General features: G+C 37.0%; 2 protein-coding genes across 5 annotated transcripts; both read right to left on the reverse strand.

Annotated features, from left to right (window-relative positions):
• Positions 1–46: 46 nt before the first annotated feature.
• Positions 47–2,354, reverse strand: LOC105784515 (deSI-like protein At4g17486). Of its 4 annotated transcripts, XM_012610414.2 has the most exons (6): positions 2,122–2,344; positions 1,970–2,034; positions 1,558–1,634; positions 1,157–1,401; positions 790–1,077; positions 47–617 (listed from the first exon to the last, which is right to left on the reverse strand). In XM_012610414.2, exons 4-6 carry the CDS (start codon positions 1,359–1,361, stop codon positions 376–378), a joined length of 735 nt encoding a protein of 244 aa, XP_012465868.1. In that variant the 5' UTR covers positions 1,362–1,401; positions 1,558–1,634; positions 1,970–2,034; positions 2,122–2,344; the 3' UTR covers positions 47–375. The 4 variants fall into 4 exon arrangements, with proteins under 4 accessions (XP_012465868.1, XP_012465867.1, XP_012465866.1 ...); XM_012610413.2 differs by lacking the exon at positions 1,558–1,634 and having other exon boundaries at positions 2,156–2,343; XM_012610412.2 differs by lacking the exon at positions 1,558–1,634 and having other exon boundaries at positions 2,122–2,343.
• On the reverse strand, positions 2,028–11,188 carry LOC105781308 (uncharacterized). The gene is made up of 5 exons (XM_052626574.1): positions 10,289–11,188; positions 4,746–4,820; positions 2,345–2,397; positions 2,122–2,250; positions 2,028–2,034 (listed from the first exon to the last, which is right to left on the reverse strand). Exons 1-5 carry the CDS (start codon positions 11,186–11,188, stop codon positions 2,028–2,030), a joined length of 1,164 nt encoding a protein of 387 aa, XP_052482534.1.
• Between the last annotated feature and the right edge of the window lie 4,605 nt (positions 11,189–15,793).

Below are 15,793 nucleotides of genomic sequence, written 5' to 3' on the forward strand. Positions count from 1 at the left end.
TAAGCTGTTGATTTTAAGTTTTGCGATTAATATTATTGTTATTCAATTGGATTAACTTTCTCGTAAATTTTGAAAATAGCTCAATGCCTTCTAAACAATTAACCGGAAAAAGTCCGGTGGTTCAGTTGTTTCGGTACAGACTTTGCATGGGCAACATCTGCAACACCAGAATCAATCAGACATAATAAATACATTAACATCAACAACAAGCTACTCCACGAGCGTAGTTAAGAATGCAGGGAAGGAAAAGAGCAAACTTGTAAAGATTTTGCCCCTTCAAGCGACTGGGATGATCCGGTGCTTCAAAGCCTTGAAGGGGACAAACAACATTCCGTTTTCACCGTGGAAAAGAGATACTGAAGTTATAAGCCTGTCTTACAGTTGCTTCAACGTGCAGCTTTTCGGTCGCTTTAGTTCCCATGGCGGTAAACAGCCTTTGTAGTGAGAGTGCAAAAAGAGTGAAGACATTGATACTTCCCTCTGAGGTATTGAGATCGACGATAAGCAACTGAAGGCACTTCTCAGCCTCTTCTTTTCATTATCAGCTTGGAAGTTGGGGTCATGGCAGACCGCAGTAGCTTTGAGTGCCTCCGGAAGTATGCAGTTACATAATGAACCTGCAAAGATGATAAATGGGCGTTGAAGTAGCGTACTTCAGTGCGTGTCTTAAAGCATCGGAAGTGAAGTTAGGGACAGTGATGAACTAAATGACATGGATACTTACGAATCCAAGAAAAGCTAGACCTAAAAGAACTTTAAGCTCAATAAAGCACATATGGGATATAATACCAATTCTTGCAAGTCGATTGACCCATTTTGGCATCCGGTTCCCGGTTAACTTGTAACATATATCCTCGCAGAAATGGTTGCAGTTCTTAAAAATCAAGTGGTATGTATCACCATTGTAACTCCCAGATTGCCGCTCTATGAACTCTCTTAGCTGGGCAGGGTCCAAGCATGTAATCCCCATGAAAATTGATTTCCTAAACTTGAAGCCAGGGCACCGTCGAGGTTCGACCTCAAAGACACCGCTTGTCGGGTAGTCATGAGCTCCAAAGGCATACTCTACACCATAAACTGTAAAGCAATGCAATGAAATGTCAAATGTGCCTCGATTTTCATGAAAATTGCTCTCAAGGAAAGAAACTCATCTAACCTTCCACTCCAGAGTGAAATATACCAAGACCTGCCCAATAAACATAGCCATTAGCATTTGTCAAGTCATACACATTTAGGTAAACCGGAGCTTCACACGGACTGCAGCCCGCGGACTTTACTTTCGGAAACATGCAAAAGTTAGCGGCTGGATTCCGAGACCGAAGAGGCATAATCGGGTGACTGCCGTTCTTTGGTTTCATCATCAATGATACCGGAAAAACTCAGTTAATACCTATCTCCAGCCTGCGAAAGATCAATATAGGATCTCACATATATTATGCACAGATAGTTACACATTTGCAAAAGGGATTTTAGTTCATAAAATTCAGTCTCATTGTAGAATACTTGTTCAATAAGATCCAATAATCTCATCGAGATATTAAAACTATGTTGCACAACCTTTTTATTTTTCTTGAAGTATTTGTGTCCAACATTCATATCCAGCACATGGATACGGAAATATGCTTTCAAGGATCCTTAAAATACATGAAAATCATTAGAAAAGTCAATTATAGACCCATATCCGACACTCACACCCAAGTCCAAGCAACGTAGTGTTAAAATACTCAGTTGAATGCAACAACCAAAATAATAATTAGTCTAAAAATATATATATAACCCCCAAGTTAGAAACCCAGACTCCTTAGAATTAGACATGTCAATTTTGACTGGAACCTGAAAATCTGAATTGATAAACTTGAACCCGAACTTGACACTACTTGATTTGATCATGACAAGCCAGCAACTCGAATCAGAATTGACCTGAACTTAAAATGATGTAACAATAGAGTAATCTACCAAGTAAACTTACACAAAGTTACACTGAGGAGCAGTGCAGGTAAAGTTCCAGGTAAAGATGCCAAAAGAAATCAACAACTGCAAAAAAGGAAAATGAAAATGAACCAAACCCATTTAAGAAAACATCCAAAATAAGCACACATTATAGGGGAAAAAATGAAGTACCAAATTGAACACAAGGATATCATGGGGCTCTCACCCATCAGTGGCCAACATGCAGGGCAAAGATATTGTGATTTCCCAGAGTAAAAGAAAGGAGCTGAGAGTGAAGAAGCCTGTGCTATGGCTGATAGCCTGAAAACCCACACATTTGACTCTGTTAAACCCACACATTTGACTCTGTTTGTTCTGCTTTTTGTTTTGTTTGTCTGTTCCTTTTTTTACTGACAACAATGAAAGCTGGAGCTGGAGTAAAGAAACAAGCTCTTCTTTCTTGGAAGACTGATTGAGAATTATAATTATATTAAGTAAAGAACAAAGGGTTAATTTAACTGTAAGTCCTTAAACATGCTTAAATTCTAAATTAGTCACCAAACTTTAAAATATCAAATCAAACTGTAAACATGTATGTACTTATATACTGTTTAAATATGATATGTTAAAATAAAAGGAAATACTCCTCCTATATTTTAATAATATTGTCTAATTTTAACATGTTATGTTCTATCCATCCATAGAATAGATATACATGTGTTACAATAATTTGATTCACGTATTTTAAAAATGTTCCACGTCCTATTTGAATTGATATTTAACATCTGAAGTGATGGTTAGGTTGACGAAAGAACATTATTGATATGATATTGATTCTGTAAGGACTTAATTATAATGTTTTGAAGCTTTAAAACCAATTTAAAATTTCAAAAGTAGTTTAGGAGTGTTGACGTAATTAATCCCAAAAGTTAACAGTAAACTTGTAGTAAAATCATGTTTTGTTAAAGAGAGGAAAAGGAAAAGTTAAAAAGAAAAATGTGGGACTGGTATGCTTAATTGCTTATTGACTCACTTTAGACTTCAAAAATAACAAAGAAAAGAGAATATAAAAAAATCTGTACAAATTATTTATTTATTGGGGTAATTATTACTATTTATATAAATTTTTGAAATATAATAGGAAAAATATTAAAATTTAAGTAATATTAAAAACTATTTTATATGAGATGATCATGTATGTTAATTAAAATATTTTTAATTTTATTAATATTTTAATAAAATATAAATATATTAAAAATTATTTAATGTGTGATAAAATTATGAAAGTCAAGAAAGTATTGTAAAAAAATATCTTTTACTTTTCATGTAAAATTTATAAATATACTAAAATTTAAATAGCATTAAATTCTTGTTTGTACTAATAATATATATAAGTTCTAAAATAAATAAAATTATATAAAGTTTAAGCCAAAATTAATAATATAAGTTCTATATTAGAAAATTATTTAATTTCAATCAAATAATGCTTAAATAAATTAAAATATTATATAAAATATAAAATTTAGACACTATTCAGACAATCATTATAATTTTAATAAATTATTTAAAATATTGTATGGGATTTATTATATTTGTAACAAAAATTTGTATTGTAAAATTTTGTTTAAAAAAATTAATTTTTTATAAGTTGTTTGTCTAGATTTGGTGGATTATTTTCAACTTTAACAATATCAAATATCGTTTAAATATATATATAATAATTATATTTAAAAGATATTTTTATAATAATTTTTAGAAAAAAATAGATTATTATATATGATCGTTAGCTGTAATTATATTATTTTACGATTTATGATAAGATTTTAGTTTTAAATTCAAATTATAATTTAATACAGGATGTTTAAATATATTTATTATTTAAAATATTATTATTAAAGAAAATCATATTTAAAATTTAATTTAAAAGACGAGACCCGTTTTAAATATAATTAAAAATTAAATATTTTAGAACATTAAAACTATCTTAAAACTGAAAATTTTAAGCTTTGATAATAAAAGCTTTGATGAAATTCAAATTGTTTGTGATAATAAAAGCTTTGATGAAATTGAAATTGAGTTGAATCAATTTTATTTTAGAGAAAAATTATCTTAAATGTTTATTTATCTTGTTATATAAAGTATTTGATCGAGTTAGTGTCACAAATTATAAGACACTAACTCAATTAATAAAAAATAAAATTAATATTTTTAAAAAGTAAAAATATATTTACCTTTTATATTTTAAAATTTTAAACTCAAAATAATTTGAAAAAAACTGATACAATTTAAATTTAAGATACTAAAAAGACTTCATTAAAATTTTACAAAATAAATTTAAATAGTAAACTGGCACAATTATATATATATATATATATAATTTCTTTTAACTGTTGGTCAACTGTTCCCTGCTGTTTTAAGTTCCAAGAATATTTTCTTCTTTCCTTGTGACATGCCACCTTTTATTTTATCAAAAAGAGAAAGAGACTAAATTACTATTTAGTTTAATCATTTAATATAAAAATAATTAAAAGTAACACCTAAAATTTATAATTATGATAATACATCATCTAGATTGTAATAGGCCCAATTTGCCTGGCCCGTTAGTAAAATAAAACCAAATGAAAAAATAAAATTTAAAAGTCCAATAAATAGTCCAATTACAATGGGCCAAATTCGGGTTGAAGCCCAATCACTAAACCCGATTACAGACCCTAACTTGGTCCTACCCACCAAACCCAATTAACCCACTAGCCTAAAAAAAAACCTTTAGCCCACTGAGCCCAAAACACAAAACAGGAGCAAAGAACCCTAGATACTTTCGGTTCCCAGCGCCGCAGCAGAAGCACCTCTTCACGCTCCCTCCGCACGTGACAAGACTCCGTACGCCAGGCCTGCAAACAGAATGAAAACAACACAGCAAAGAGAAACCAATGGGGGGTTTTCTATTTTATTTTTGTTTATATTTTTTGATTCGATTTTTCGGGTTCTTTGTCGAATACAGATATAAGAACCGAAAAACGCCTGTAAAAAATGGACGCATTCAATACACACATTGAGAATACAAAAAAAAAGTCAAAATATTGAAAGGTGACTTCCGAGTTTCTTTTACATTTTCATTTTGCTAGTGTCGAAACCGTTTTTTGAAAAACAAAAATTTAGTTGTCGACTTTAAAAATAAAACTGGAGTCGCCACCGATCCTTTATTAAGGTGTGATCGGCTCACCTTAAAAAATTATTTCGGTCTACGAATTTTTGAGAAAACGAGTTCGGAAGTCAGTTACGCACGAGGAAGGTTTAGCACCCTCGTAACGCCCAAAAATCGGTACCAAATTGACTATTTGATGTCTTAGTGTCGAAAGTTAAAAAGATTTTAAAATAAGCTTGAATGATGAAATTTGCAAAAGGATAACCAATTGTTCAAGTCATGTAAAGAAACCGAGTCCCAATATGTTAGGGTACAATCTCTCATAATCCCCAAACTTTGAATATCACTTTTATTTTATGCGAAAATCTTCATTTCGAGAAAGTAACAGGCCACACCCAATACGTTAGGGCACAACAAGTTAAGTTCCCAAAAATGATTTTTATGCTCATGCATTTTGAATAAAGAATGTTCTCGGTCATCTAAGATTGACAAAGAAAATCAGAACCCAATACGTTAGGGCTCAATTTCCCTCGAAAAATCCCAAACTTCCAATAATACTTTATTCAAAAAAAAAAAACCCCTTAAAATCAAGAAAATCACTTTGATGAATGGTTTAAACCAAAATATAGTTTCAAAAGGGTATGTTGAAAAGTTAATACATAGTATCATACAGATCCTTTAATTTACAGCATATTCGAATAAATATTTGCAAATATATATAATATAACAAGAAAGTTGCAAGCATATGTACACATATATCTAACACATATACGATAATACGTATAAAAAGATGGAATGCAATATATATAAAAATGCATGTATGGGTGAATATGAAAATTGTAAAATAAAAATAAAAATGTACATACGTTAATGCACATATAAGTGTAAAAATAAAACAAAATTCATAATAATTTCTAAAAAATGTATATGAAAAAAATGCATATGAATTAGAAAATGTAGGCATATACACATGTATATATACATATTTATTTATAAAAACTATGGGAGCAGAATATATAAAATATATGAAATATGTGTATATAAGAACTAAAATATGTATGCATATATGTATCTATTTTAAAACGTATAAGTATATATATGGAATATAAAATATGCGAAAGTTAAAAACGGTAAAAAAGTTTAAAAAATGTATGAATGCATGTGGTCATGAAAACTTAAAACATATATGTATTAATTAAGCATTAAGATAGGCGATATAATAATAATATTATTATTAATAATAACAATAAATAGGATAAATAAAAAATGATATAGCATAATTATGATAAAACAAAAAAATGGATTAAATTGAGTTAAAAACGAAGCAATGGGGCGAATTTAGTATAAAATTTTAAAAAAAGGGGCCCACTCGAATGCGCGTATAACAATGGAGGACCTAAAGGGAAATTATCCCATCCTTCCAATGCGCTGTGCAGCGAGGGACCCAATTGAAACACAAAATAAATATGCGGCCTAAATTTCAAAAAAAAAACAAAAGGGGTTTGATCAAACGCCACGACCAAAGAAGGACCATTCACAAGAAATCTCCCATTCGGCCGAGCAGCGGATCCTCCCCTCCGGGTCGGGTCACCGCGCGGGCCAAAGCATGGATAAAACGGTACCGTTTTAATCTGCTATTTAATGCAGTTTTTTCCTTTAAAACCATTTGAAACCAAATAAAAGAAAAAAAATAGAAAAAAAATTTAAGAAAACTGAAGGCCTTTTGCTAGGGCTTTCTTGCCCTCTCCACTGCCCAAGAATGGCCTCCGCCATGGCGTTTTCACCGGTCGGAGATGCGGCGCGATGGGCTCCGAAGGTAAGTTCCTTTCCTTTGTTTTTGATAAAATAAAATAAAATAGACTGAAGAAATAAAATGCAAATCACCTTAAAAAAACACTTTGTATTCAAGATTGTCTCTGTATTTTTCTCCCTTCCTTTTTTCCTTTTACAAAAACATTGGTCTTATATATAGTCGAAAAATCAACTAAGAATTCTATCTATTGCTGTTTCCTCTCATTCGGACTCTTTTGAGTCCGTGCTTATAGGTGTGTGGAGAGTTTGGCGCGCGTGGAGGCCGAAACGTGCGGCGATTGGGCGTTGGGCGCGGCGTGGGTGTTGTTGCGTCGCTGAGGCAGATGCGGCGCTCCTTATTGCTTAGGGTTTTTCTGTTTAATTTTGCAGTGTTGGGCTAGGAACTGTTTTGGGCCGATTGGGCCTTATTACAGCTGCCCCTCTTTGCTTGTTGTCGTGTGACAGGAATAGAGCAAAGACTAAAAGGCCCAATTGTCCCCAGTCTTACTGAGCCTCAACTTCTTCAGCGCTTCTCTTCTTCAAGTAGCCCTATTCCTTCCTACTGCATCCTCAGAGGTATATAGGAACTAGTGCTTCAATCTACTCCACTGTAATATCGGGGAGATAGGATTCATACATTGTAGCTTCTTAAAAGAAAAAAAAATTGCTATCTTTAATCTGCTCCACTGCAACTTCAGGGAGATAAGACTTATAGCTTCAACTTGTTCTACTACAACTTAAGAATAAATCTGATGCGATCTGCTCTACTGCACCTTTAGTGAGATGAGATCTGTGATTTTAATCCACTCCACTGCAACTTCAGGGAAATAGGATTGATTTCTTCTGTCTATTCCACTGTTGCCCCGGGAGATAGAATTACTGGCCTCAATGTACTCCACTCTAACCTCAGGGAGGTAAAATCCACCATCTTTGATCTGCTCCACTACTGCTTAGGGAGATAAGATCTGTAATCTTCAATCTATTCCACCATCAGTATGGGGAGACAATATTTGTTGTATTTGATCTACTTCACACCGATACATGAAGACAAGATCTGCTTTTCTTTAATCTGTTCCACCACCAGTATGGGGAGACAAGATCTGGTATCTTTGATCTACTTCACGCCAGTACATGAAGACAATATCTATTTTTCTTCAATCTGCTCCACCACCAGTATGGGGAGACAAGATCTGGTATCTTTGATCTACTTCACGCCAGTACATGAAGACAAGATCTGCTTTCTTTGACCTGCTTCGCCACCAGTATGGGAAGGCAAGATCTGTTATCTTTGATCTACTTCACGCCAGTATATGAAGACAAGATCTGCTTTCTTTGACCTGCTTCGCCACCAGTATGGGAAGGCAAGATCTGGTATCTTTGATCTACTTCACGCCAGTACATGAAGACAAGATCTGCTTTCTTTGACCTGCTTCGCCACCAGTATGGGAAGACAAGATCTGTTACTTTTCAACCTGCTCCACTGTTGCTCAGGGAGATAAGGCTTTATGATTTCTCTGATCTGTTCTCTGGGGAACAGGACCTGTATAATTTATTTTATGAACCTAACTATGCCTAATGATTAGGATGTCATGATCAAATGAATCAAATGCTCCTAACTAGGCGTGTATGAATGACATTTGAATGTTATGTCATAAAAAATGAATATTGAATGTTTAAAGTCATTATTGCTCATTAAGGCTTCCTTTGTGACAACAACGCTTCGTCAAAACTTGACTCTTGACTCTTGACTCCTAGATATCTCCGACCTTTTAACCTGGTGAAGTCTAAACAATAGTCCTGCTTCAGGCTCCTGTATTATTTAGAAATTTCTAGAGTAATATGAAAAACTTCCCTTGTGAAAGTTTTATTAGTCCATTAATCGTCATTCTAATGCAACATGCTTGCGAAAAGATCATAACGATGAATAAAACAAAATTAGTTTGGGAGCATAGCTCACAATGGATTGTCAATGATAGAGGAATTGTCTGGGGACATTTATATTGAAAAAGAGTGAAATATTTTAAAACAACGAATTCAATACAAATACTATGAATATGTGCCCTGTATATCTCGCTTGAATTTCTATATCTGACTTTTCAAGACTCTTCTGAATTCAACACGTGTTTAGGAGATTCACAGTATTTTGTTGATGCCCCAAGATGTCGTCTATTCCTTTCTGCCGATTTAGGTACAACAAGACTACCACGAGACAATCAAAATTTGAGTCGCCCTTTCCAGGTTTTCAACTCAAATCCCCTTTGGTCTTAAGGCGCCCTTTGCGGGTTTTCACCTTAGCCTCTCTATTTTATTTTTTTTTGGAATTAAAGTGCCCTTTGTGGGTTTTCACCTTGGTTCCTTCCCTTCTTAAAGTAAAGTATCTCTTGACCGAATCTGAATTTACTGGTTTAGGCAAGTTTCTTCCATCCATTTCAGCCAGAATCAGGGCTCCTCCAGAAAAGACTTTTTTTACAACATAAGGACCTTCCCAATTCGGCATCCATTTCCCCCTAAAATCTTTTTGTAGAGGAAGAATTTTTCTCAACACTAGGTCCCCCTCGTGAAAAATTCTCTGGGTCGGACCTTCTTGTTGTAGGCTCGCATCATTCTTTTCTGGTACATCTGACCATGCTGAATAGCATTTAGCCTTTTTTCCTCTATCAAGTTCAACTGATCATATCGAGATTGAACCCATTCTGCTTCATCCAATTGTAACTCAGTTAAAACCCGGAGAGAAGGGATTTCAACTTCGATGGGCAAGACTGCCTCCATGCCATAAACTAAGGAGAAAGGCGTTGCCCCGATGGAGGTCCTGATTGACGTTCGATAAGCAAGGAGGACAAACGGTAATTTCTCGTGCCAGTCTCTGTAAGTTTCAGTCATCTTCCCCACAATATTTTTTATATTTTTATTAGCTGCTTCCACTGCACCATTCGTTTTTGGGCGATACGGCGATGAATTGTGATGTCTGATCTTGAATTGACTGCAGACTTCCGCTATTGAGCTGTTGTTCAAGTTCAACGCATTGTCGGATATGATTCTTTCAGGCATTCCATACCGACATATAATTTTCCTTTTTAAGAACTTACTGACTGATGACTTTGTAACGTTAGCATACGAAGCAACCTCTACCCATTTGGTGAAGTAGTCAATAACCATAAATATGAAACGATGCCCATTTGAAGCCTTCGGCGATATTGGCCCGATGACATCCATACCCCACATGGAGAAAGGCCATGGAGAGGCCATGACATGAAGATGCGAAGGAGGTGCATGCATTTTATCACCGTAGATTTGACATTTATGAAACTTTTTGGAGTAATTGATGCAATCCCCTTCCATGGTGGACCAGTAATACCCGAATCTCATAATCTGTCTAGCCATTGTGAACCCACTGGCATGCGTTCCACAGATGCCCTCATGGACTTCTTCCAGAATTTCCTTTGCTTCCAAGGCATCCACACATCTTAACAGTATATGATCTTTTCTCCTCTTGTATAAGATCTCCCCATCTAAGACGTAATCAATGGCTAGTCTTCTCAGAGTTCTCTTTTCATTATCTGTTGCCTGGCCAGGATACTGACGATTTTTTACATATCGTAATATATCTTGATACCAAGGACTATCATTAATTTCCCCTTCTTCGATATTGTAACAATGAGCCGGGTCTTCATAGATACTCATTTGGATAGGCTTCATATCCTCATATCTGTTCACCTTGATCATGGAGGCTAAAGTAGCTAGTGCATCAGCCATCTGGTTCTCATCTCGTGGGAGATAGCAAAAAGTGATGTCCTCAAACTCCTTAATCAATTCAAGGATCAACTTTCGATAACTGATTAATTTGGGATCTCTCGTTTCCCATTCACCCCTGAGCTGATATATCACCAATGCTGAATCTCCATAGACCTCTAGCACTTTGATTCCTTGCTCTATAGCTGCACGAATACCCATGATGCATGCTTCGTATTCTGCCATGTTGTTTGTACAATCAAAATCCAATTTGCAAGTGAAAGGATAATGATCACCATTCGGGGACACTAGGACTGCCCCAATTCTGTTGCCCATAGCATTCGAGGCTCCATCAAAGTTTAGCCTCCACCTGTAACCTTCTTGTGAACTTTCTTCCATAGCTACTATACACATCAAATCCTCATTTGGGAAATCAAAACTCAACGGCTCGTAGTCCTCCAAAGCTCTACTAGCTAAAAAGTCAGCAATTGCACTCCATTTCACAGCCTTTTGGCTCACGTAGACAATATCGAATTCAGACAGTAAGATCTGCCATCGGGCCATCCTCCCACTCAAAGCAGTTGACTCAATCATATACTTTAACGGGTCTAACTTTGAGATTAGCCAAGTCGTATGGTATAACATGTATTGCCTTAATTTTCAGGTTGTCCAAATCAAGGCACAACATAACTTCTCAATAGGCGAATATCTCATTTCACAGTCAGTGAATTTCTTGTTGAGATAATATATCGCCCTTTTTTTTCTCCCCGTTTCATCATGTTGGCCTAGCACACACCCCATGGAATTATCAAATACTGTCAGATACAATATCAATGGCCTATCCGGGCTAGGTGGTGACAGCACTGGAGTATTAGACAAATACTGCTTCACCTTGTTAAAAGCTTCTTCGCATTCTTCATCCCAAGTACCAGGATTATGTTTCTTCAGAAGACGAAATATAGGGTCACATTTCTCGATTAGTTGTGAAATGAACCTAGCAATGTAGTTCAGTCTTCCGAGGAATCCTCGAACTTCTTTCTGAGTGCGAGGTGGAGGTAAATCTCGTATTGCCTTGACTTTGTCTGGGTCAATCTCGATTCCCTTTTCACTGACTATGAAGCCTAGCAACTTTCCTGACCTGGCCCCAAAAGTGCACTTCACTGGATTAAGCTTGAGCTGGAACTTTCTCAATCTTAAGAATAACTTTTTCAAGACTTGCACATGTTCCTCCTCTGTTCTAGATTTCGCGATCATATTGTCAACATAAACTTCGATCTCCTTATGCATCATGTCATGGAACAAGGCTACTATGGCTCTTTGGTATTTCGCTCCCGCATTCTTTAACCCAAACGGCATCACTTTATAACAAAACGTCCCCCATAACATAATGAACGTGGTCTTTCTCATGTCCTCGGGATGCATCTTTATCTGATTATACCCAGAAAAACCATCCATGAAGGAAAATAATGAAAAGCCCGCCGTATTGTCTACCAATGTGTCGATGTGAGGTAATGGGAAATTGTCTTTTGGACTAGCCTTGTTCAAATCCCTGTAATCCACACACATTCGTACTTTCCCATCTTTCTTTAGAACTAGTACGATGTTGGCCACCCACTCAAAATACTTGACTTCTTGTAGAAACCCGGCATCAAACTGCTTCTAGACCTCCTCTTTTATCTTCAACACGATATCAGGCCTCATTCTTCTAAGCTTTTGCTGCACTGGTTTACAATCTTCTCTTATAGGAAGGCGATGGACTACAATGTCAGTACTTAACCCAGACATATCTTGGTATGACCATGCAAAGACATCCTTGAATTCCTGGAGTAGTCTGATGAGGTCTTGTCTTGTCTTTGCAGAAATATCAGATCCGATCTTCACCTCTTTTCCTTCCTCCAACCTCACAATTTCTATTGATTCCCTGTGAGGTAGGATTTGTTTCTCGGCCCTTTCTACCATATTTAACAAGTCAGGAGATAAACCACAGTCTTCGTCATCTTCAAAATCATGTGATCCTTCTAAACACATGTTTCGTTCAAAAGGAGACTCTAAATTTGTAAGAGTGACATTCGTATCATTGATATCGTAGGACCTGTTATGAAAAGCAATATGGATTCAGGAATTTGTTTGGTGCAATATGGTCATGAATGAAATGCAAGTGTAGTTTGAGAGAAATTCAAAGTAACTGCTCTTATGGAAAGAAAGATTTGCTCCAAAAATGACTGCAGAAAATGTACTTTATTAAAATAACGATTTTTTTGGACATGAGCCTATTTCACAAAGGAATCCTTATCACTTCTAGGCTAAAAGCAATAAGGGTGTTCTGGACATTACTCTGAGGAAATCCTAAAAACTACAGGTATTTCTTCTGCAGTCCAATTGTTTAGCGCACTTTCCGGTTCGTAAGGTTGAATATCCTGCAATGTTCCTCCTCCCGTCGCTTCTTCATACACGGCATGAATACTTTCTAACTCCGTGTTAATACTTCCAACTCCTAGCATTCTCTGATAGATGAATCCTCCCGATACAAAAGTCTTGGATAGGTGAGGAAAGGTCATGGGCTCCCATTTGACGTCATCACCTGTCAAACGAGCCCTTCTTCTCTCTCGCTTCTTTTCTTGCTCTATCTTCTTCTGCCTAGCATCTGGCTTGTATCCTAAGCCAAAACGGTCATGTTTGTCTTTCAACACTGGAGTCTCAACTCGGCCCTGAAGATATTTCCCCAATCCTTTTCTCGGCAAAGCTCCCTTTCCAACTGTCAATTGCAGACCCATCTCTGTGGTCTTTGATATTCTCGGCATCGGGATCTTGTTTTCCTCACAGATGAATATTGCATTTACGAACTCCAAGGAACGGAAAGAGCACTCGATTTCATCATCACTTGTTTCCAAATATGGCGCATCGTTGGTCACAGATGCAATGATATCTTCTTCAGCATTTATCGTCACTACCCGGCCTTCTGCCACCAACTTCAGTTTTTGATGTAACGATGATGGTACCGCACCTGCTGAATGAATCCATGGCCTTCCTAATAGGCAATTGTAAGAAGGCTTGATGTCCATAACCAAGAAGTCTACCTCATAGATAGTTGGGCCAATTAACAAGGGTATGTCAATTCTTCCCATGACTTTCCTCTCGGTGCCATCAAATGCTCTCACCATATTCTGGCACGACTTCATATGTGAACTATCCATAGGTAGCCTGTTGAGTGTAGAAAGAGGCAATACATTCAGTGCCGACCTGTTGTCTACCAGAACTCCTGGTAATATGCACCCTTTACACCTTGCAGTGATGTGTAAAGCTCTAGTAGATCCCATACCCCCAGGTGGTATTTCATCATCGCTAAAGGAAGTGAAGTTATCAGCACTTATATTACCGACCAGTCCATCCAACTTGTTAACAGAGATATCGTCGGCCACATAAGTTTCATTTAGCACCTTCAGTAGTGCATTTCGATGTCCCTCCGAGTTCAGGAGTAAAGCTAGCACAGATATGCGAGCTGGTTGTTTATGCAATTGTTCCACAACGCTGTACTCGCTATGCTTTATGAACTTCAAGAACTCTCTAGCTTCCTCCTCTTTGATTGGTTTATTGACCAATAACTCAGGTTCGACCGCATTCTTCTTCTTTCCAACCGAAGTTTCTTCTCTTATTGGCTTTACTCGAGCTTTCATCTGTTCGTAGTGCCCTCCTTCATCCTGATCCTCTTTACTGATTATATCCTTCTTCCCTGGGATTGTCACATTGCAATTGTAATTCCAAGGAACCCTCCTGTTGTCCTTATATGCAAACACAGCTGGTTTTTGAATGATTACTTTTGGTGTTATTCGTACCCCAACCTCACTGTTCTGAGGTCGCGAGATGATGACCATAGGATGGTTAGCCTTCGGAACTCCCAATACCAATTCTGACGCGCATACATGACTCTCCTCTTGAACTCCTTCACAGAACTCCATCTCCTTATTATCCATCATACCCTGTACCATGGCTCTAAACTCCGTACACTCTTGAATTTCATGCCCCACTTCATGGTGGAACTCGCAGTAGTTCCCCCTCTTTTCACAACTTCCTTCTGAGACGACTAGTCCCCTTTTTACCATCTCCTTCCAGACCCATCTTAAAGGAGTTTTCACATCCGTAATGTCTGTCTTGATTCTTTTGTCTTCACCTATCATATTTACCCCACCATCAGTGTGGTTTGGTAATGGATTTTCTGCCTTGGTCGAGTCATCAAATTTAACGACACTCATATCAATGAGCCTTTCAACCAACTTCTTAAAGGCCGTACAGTTTTCTATGGAATGCCCTATTGTTCCCGCATGATAGTCGCACTGTGCATTCGCATCGTACCATTTGGGGTACGGGGGTTGCAAGGGCTTCAGATAAAAAGGGGAAACTACGTGTGCGTTAAATAAATTTCGGTATAGTTCCCTATACGACATAGGAATTGGTATGAATTGGGGCCTCTCAGTATTTCACCTTACACCGAGTCTCGACGAGCTTTGCTGATTGGCAGCCACCTTTCCTGACTGACTCACTGTTACTGACTTCGAGTAACCCTTGTTGTACATGCTCGCGTTGCTCACCTCGTTTTCCTTCCTCTTCGAAGTCGATCTTCTGTTAGTCTCTCCCGCATCGATCTTCCCACTCCTGATGGAGTTCTCAATCATCTCGCCATTCATGACTATGTCAAGAAAGCTTTTTGTGGCACTTCCTAACATATGTGTAATGAGCGGTGCCTTCAAGGTGTTAATAAACAACATGGTCATTTCCTTTTCCAGGAGCGGTGACTAAACTTGGACTGCGACCTCCCTCCATCTCTACGCGTACTACCTAAAGCTTTCGCTCGGCTTCTTCTCCATATTCTGAAGGGTGATTCTTTCAGGAGCCATGTCTGTCACATGACTATACTGTTTCATGAACGATTGTACCAAGTCCCTCCATGAACCAATCGTGGCACGACTCAACTGATTGTACCATTTGGATGCTACCCCTGCAAGACTGTCTTGGAAATAATGTATCAAGAGTTGGTCGTTGTTAACATATCCCGCCATTCGTCTGCAGAAGATTGTGATATGAGCTTCTGGGCAACTTGTCCCATTGTACTTTTCGAATTCCGGCATCTTAAACTTATGAGAGAGCACCAAGTCCGGGACTAAGTTCAGCTCTTTGGCATCAGTGCCTCGATAACTTTCAGCA

Source organism: Gossypium raimondii, chromosome 13 (genome assembly GCF_025698545.1).
Source record: "Gossypium raimondii isolate GPD5lz chromosome 13, ASM2569854v1, whole genome shotgun sequence".
Lineage (NCBI taxonomy): Eukaryota > Viridiplantae > Streptophyta > Magnoliopsida > Malvales > Malvaceae > Gossypium > Gossypium raimondii.